Source organism: Salvelinus alpinus, chromosome 4 (genome assembly GCF_045679555.1).
Source record: "Salvelinus alpinus chromosome 4, SLU_Salpinus.1, whole genome shotgun sequence".
NCBI lineage: Eukaryota > Metazoa > Chordata > Actinopteri > Salmoniformes > Salmonidae > Salvelinus > Salvelinus alpinus.
The window spans coordinates 99685986-99692049 of record NC_092089.1 but is presented as its reverse complement, the minus strand read 5'-3'; the positions used below and the strand labels follow the sequence as shown (position 1 = coordinate 99692049).

The 6064-nt window shown below is 39.4% G+C and overlaps 1 protein-coding gene across 1 annotated transcript; it reads left to right on the top strand.

Annotated features, from left to right (window-relative positions):
- The first annotated feature begins 27 nt into the window (after positions 1–27).
- LOC139574812 (transmembrane protein 216-like) lies at positions 28–5771 on the top strand. The gene is made up of 6 exons (XM_071399722.1): positions 28–40; positions 408–421; positions 3191–3284; positions 3426–3518; positions 3757–3958; positions 5341–5771. The coding sequence occupies exons 1-6, from the start codon at positions 28–30 to the stop codon at positions 5354–5356; spliced, it is 432 nt and encodes a 143-aa protein (XP_071255823.1). The 3' UTR covers positions 5357–5771.
- Positions 5772–6064: the final 293 nt, after the last annotated feature.

Genomic DNA, 6064 nt, shown 5'->3' with positions numbered 1-6064 from the left:
CGGCGTCTGTCTCCATGGTAAATAAACATGGCGGTGTCTGGTGAGTGGGAAATAGTTTTCATAAATGTGCAGACAACTTGTGAACGATAAATGTCTCTGGTTATTAATCGCATGCCATAATGTGGATATGAGTTGCGCTTTCAGTTTCAAGATAATTTACATTTTAGTAGGCTTAGCATGGGAGAAGTAACGTTATCTACTAACTGGCTAGCCACTTAGCTAGCTAGAGAACGTTTGCTACCTAGCGTTCTATCACGAACAGCACAGCAACAGCATGTTAAATGTTTAAGCAAGCGTGCCAATCAGACATTTTGTAAATACATCACTGTAAGCATGTACATAATTGATATGAAATGGAAGATTTAGAAGAAGACTTGTTTAACTGCTCATTTGTCTCATTCTTGCAGGAAAACATCCAATTGTATCCTTTGTTTTTTGTTGTAATGTAGAATCTGCATCAGCTGCATTTAATAGCTAGTTAACGTCTGCTATTTCATTAGCTACTGTGATAGCTAACGTTAGTCTGCATCTTTATTCCTTATATAGTGCACTACTTCTGACCAGAGCCCTATGGGTACTGATTTGGGACATAACGTTAGGGACGTCAAAGCTTAGGTTTAGGCTGCTTCACACTCACTATGGAAGCTCTAGTCTAGAGCAGGGGTTCTCAAACGTTTTCTCATAACCCGAGTGACATCAAAATAAAAAATTAATAGTATTCAATGAGTTTTACAATGACGTCGGCAGTGCATGGCTGGCTGAACCAAGTCTCGGCTCTGGGAAGGAACATTTTTAAAGCCCACCACTTGTTATCGAGAGAGAATTTTACAGTTTAAGCTAATATCCTGCAATTCTACACAATATGTCATGAGGCAGCAAGAAAACGTTGCAGTTTTAAAGCTGGAGTCCTTAATTGAAACAATAACAAAGCGGACACCCCCGCCTCCGTTTTGGTAAAAAGCTGAGGGATTGGCCTGGAGAAATGTAACCAATGTTTTGAGGCTATACAGTGTTTTTTTACATTTATATTGTTTACAAACAGAGTTTTTTTTTAAAAAAGGAGCAATTTTAGGTTCTGATGGGGTACAACAGTTGAAATAACCTCATGAGGCATTTCTAAGTTTTATTTTTCAAGAATCGATTAGTATATCATGTTATTCCATACCAAAAATGCATTTAGCAACTAAAGATTACATTTTTAAATTACAGTGCATTTATTCTCAACTAGTCTAAAGAAGGCCAGTTTTATTGCTTCAATCAGCACAACAGTTTTCAACTGTGCTAACATAATTGCAAAAGGGTTTTCTAATGATCAATTAGCCTTTTAAAATGCTAAACTTGGATTAGCTAACACAACGTGCCATTGGAACACAGGAGTGATGTTTGCTGATAATGGGCCTATGTAGATATTACATTTTAAAAAATCAGCCGTTTCCAGCTATAATAGTAATTTACAAAGATTAACAATGTCTACACTGTATTTTGGATCAATTTGATGTTATTTTAATGGACAAATGGACATTTCTAAGTGATCCTAAACTTTTGAACAGTATTGTATATCTTTTTTTATTTTTGATCATGCCCCTGAAGTACCTCCACATACCCCACTTTGAGAACTACTAGTCTAGAGAGCACAGTAAACATTTGCTTAGGAGTATTTTTAAGCTCTCCGTGGTTAAGTAGGAAGACATAGATGTCATTGTTGTAAAAAAAACTGTGAGTGTGCTTGGTTTACCATCATCCTAAATTTAAGTATTGAATTATTTTGTCGTATTTTATTATTTTACTTTATGCCAATTTCCCCAAGGTTTGTGTTACTACATTACACAAGTTCACATTTTCAACACGTAACATTTAGTTGAGATACAATATCCTTTTTTCTTTAGATTGGTGATGCTAAATATAAAAGTTCACTGTCATCACGAATAGATTTAAATCGATTGCTTTAAACGGGTTAATATATGTGGGTTGGTAACGTTCATTTTGTTATATGCGCCTGTCTGTTGCAGGACTTAGAACACTTATCATTTTTAAAGGTCCAATGCAGCTGTTTTAATATCAATATCAAATCCTTTCTGGGTAACAATGAAGTACCTGACTGTGATTGTTTTCAATTAAAATGGTCATCTCTCTCCCGACATTCTAGAATTTTGATGACTGTCTTCAACAAATTCTCTTCTTACCAGTGATGTGAAAATTATTCTCAGATTCCGTGTGGCCTTTTGAAAAGTGTTCGTTTAAACAGTGCATACACCGCAAACGTTTGCCCCTTATACTATTGATTTCAATGTGATATCGATTGAAGTGCAATTTTTTTTTACAATTGCATTAGGCTTACCGCGTTGTCGACCCACTTGAATCAAAATGCAACACTTCAGAATGTAGCTAGGTGTCTTCTACAAATTGTCCTGTAACCAGTGATGTACACATTATTTCCATATTCCGTGTGGTTTTTGAGCTGTGTTAGTTTTAACAGGACGTGCAACCTCATCTCCCCCCTCTAAAGTTATTGATTTCAACGTGATAATCGATAGGAGGGAGTGACAAGTGTTGCGTTTCTGTTTCTGTTGTTGTCCCCCGTATCAAAATGCAACATTCCAAAATGTAGCTGACTGTCTTCTGCAGGTTGTTCTCTAACCAGTGAGTACAATTATGTGGTTTTTACATGATCCCCCCCCCCCCCCCCCCCTAATCGATATGAGTGATTTATTGTTAAAACAACAGGGTGCAGTTTCTAAGGTGCTCATTTAAAAAATACAAGTAATATGGTTACTATTGTTGCACATTTATGTGTAGACAGTACATTTTATGTTTAGGTTTTCAATATATTACAAACTGTTTCTGCATGTTGGTTGTTGATTTGGACACTGTTAACTGTGTTTTTACATTGAGCTATTGAGCTAAATGTTCTGTCAACAGGAAGCAGCGACAGCATCATTTTCAACTTAAGTTTTAGGAATATAAATTGAACTTTCAACATTTTCATTTCCAATGGTATTGGACTTACTCAGGGGGAAAACTGCTCAGTGGGTCCAAAAATGTGCTGTGATTTATTTTTGATGATATAGGCTACCAGAAATCACCAAAATGGGTTTGCCCTGCCTACTCATATCATAGACCCTTGGTTATATCATCTGCCAGCGGGCTACCATTTGCAAGTCTTAGATATGACCTTAACGCCACATCTCAGTTGTCCTCCACACCACTGCAGGTCCTGTTCTACCTCAACGGCTGGTATTTTGCTTCCTACTTCCTTGCTGAGGGTCTGATGTTTGTTTACAAAGGTTTGTAGTCTACTCAAATGACCACACAGAGACATAAACTAATGTTTAATCAATCGCTCACTGCCTGATGTTTTGCAAACCCAGTGTCAAGGCTAAAAGCAAAATGATTGATTTCTAAATATGCCTTTTGTATTTCCACAGGATTGTTGTTACCATACCCACCAGCTAGTCTCACGTTGGACGTTGGGCTACTTCTTGTGTTCCTTGGCTTGGAATCCCTCCGAATATTTTACGGTTTGTGTTTTGTTAAGCTGTATTCTGGGCTACCAGTATGTCTCTGCATCATCACATGGTGTGTTCATTAAAACAAGAATATTCACATTATGTAGCCTACATTGTGTGCTTATAACTTGTCATATTTATTGCCATAATGGCATCTGGTAGTTCTATTTGGCACCTACTGTAGGACTATGCTATATGTCCTTCCTTATGATCATGTGCTAACGTTTTTTTCCGTCCACACTTGTTCCAGGTTGGAAGGGGAACTTAACAGAGCGTTCTCTGGCCATGTCAGTGAGTGTGCTGGTCCTGGTGCCATGCACAGTGCTGTCTGTGTACTACCTGATGCTGCAGACATTCGTCCTGCGCCTGGAGTTCATCCTTAATGCTGTGTTACTCTGCTTCTACAGTCTGGAGATGCTGCTGGGAATCATGTCCATATCTGCTTTCTCCAGGTAGGAGAAACATGACATATAAACTGGTACCCAGGCTTACTCCAGCAAGAATAAACATGACATGACATAGCATGGTTACCAGTCTCTTTCTCTTGGTAGGTTGGGTACCAGTCTCTTTCTCCAGGTATGAGAAACATGACATAGCCTGGGTACCAGTCTCTTTCTCCAGTAGGAGAAACATGACATAGCCTGGGTACCAGTCTCTTTCTCCAGTAGGAGAGCCATGACATGGCATAGCCTGGGTACCAGTCTCTTTCTCCAGTAGGAGAGCCATGACATGGCTGGGTACCAGTCTCTTTCTCCAGGTAGGAGAAACATGACATAACCTGGGTACCAGTCTCTTTCTCCAGTAGGAGAAACATGACATGGCATAGCCTGGGTACCAGTCTCTTTCTCCAGTAGGAGAAACATGACATGGCATAGCCTGGGTAGCAGTCTCTTTCTCCAGTAGGAGAAACATGACATGGCATAGCCTGGGTAGCAGTCTCTTTCTCCAGTAGGAGAAACATGACATGGCATAACCTGGGTACCAGTCTCTTTCTCCAGTAGGAGAAACATGACATGGCATAGCCTGGGTACCAGTCTCTTTCTCCAGTAGGAGAAACATGATATGGCATAGCCTGGGTAGCAGTCTCTTTCTCCAGTAGGAGAAACATGACATGGCATAACCTGGGTACCAGTCTCTTTCTCCAGTAGGAGAAACATGACATGGCATAGCCTGGGTACCAGTCTCTTTCTCCAGTAGGAGAAACATGACATGGCATAGCCTGGGTAGCAGTCTCTTTCTCCAGTAGGAGAAACATGACATGGCATAGCCTGGGTACCAGTCTCTTTCTCCAATAGGAGAAACATGACATGGCATAGCCTGGGTACCAGTCTCTTTCTCCAGTAGGAGAAACATGACATGGCATAGCCTGGGTACCAGTCTCTTTCTCCAGTAGGAGAAACATGACATGGCATAGCCTGGGTACCAGTCTCTTTCTCCAGTAGGAGAAACATGACATGGCATAGCCTGGGTACCAGTCTCTTTCTCCAGTAGGAGAAACATGACATGGCATAGCCTGGGTACCAGTCTCTTTCTCCAGTAGGAGAAACATGACATGGCATAGCCTGGGTACCAGTCTCTTTCTCCAGTAGGAGAGCCATGACATGGCATAGCCTGGGTACCAGTCTGTTTATACTCTCTTGCCAACTGAGAGTATAAATGTGGATGCTGGATGTGACCTTGCATAATGTTTCACTGTAAAGCTCCTATATCAGTGATGCTGGATGTGACCTTGCGTAGCGTTTCACTGTAAAGCTCCTATATCAGTGATGCTGGATGTGACCTGATCTGCTCAGTGTTTCATGCTCATCAGTTTTTCCTCTATTTTGCTTGTCAGGTCAAAGGTGTACTAAGGAAGACGATTGCTGTAATGTTCCCCATCGTTTCAAGAGGAATGGAAAAAAGGCTTTTCACCAGGATTGTTATGTGAACATATTTAAGTCCCACGTGTTGGAGTTTTTCTATTTTTCTATTCTCTGTTAATAGCCGAATATTTATATTTTTGTAACGATGAAATGTCTTCTATTTTATTTTTTACCTGTTTTTGTATCAACTGTCAATCTTGTATGGTACTAGCAACACTAATGGAATTGTCTTATGAGGTTATTCCGTCTTCTGTGCCTGATAATGGAATTGTCTTATGAGGTTATTCCGTCTTCTGTGCCTGATAATGGAATTTATTTGTACATTTTTTGTTGTTGTTGATGCAGAGCACTATATTTCATTATTATTTACTTTAATAAATACAATTCCTCATTCGTTCATTCACCAGAGGACTTTTTTCCTTGAGTAATTTATATTCCTGATTTGCTGAATCCCACCAGCAGCCTGTGGTTAAACCCAGATCCTAATTGCATAGAACAGGGATATTGACCAAATATGTGTTGTTGAGCAGTCTGAAGAAACGTTGATACATTTTTGTCAGTCTCTCGAGAGATGGGCAGTTATTATTTTTATTATATATATATTTTTAAAAACATTTAACAGTTGAAGACATTGAATAAAACGTTTATCCCTAATTACAATTCACAATCAATCTGATGGGGTGGAGCTTTTATGTT

What these genes read in the sequence shown, in the direction of transcription:
- LOC139574812 (XM_071399722.1), top strand. An exon ending in TCTGATGTTTGTTTACAAAG is followed by an intron (nt 3,285 to 3,425) that starts GTTTGTAGTCTA and finishes GTATTTCCACAG; the next exon opens with GATTGTTGTTACCATACCCA. An exon ending in ATCCCTCCGAATATTTTACG is followed by an intron (nt 3,519 to 3,756) that starts GTTTGTGTTTTG and finishes CACTTGTTCCAG; the next exon opens with GTTGGAAGGGGAACTTAACA.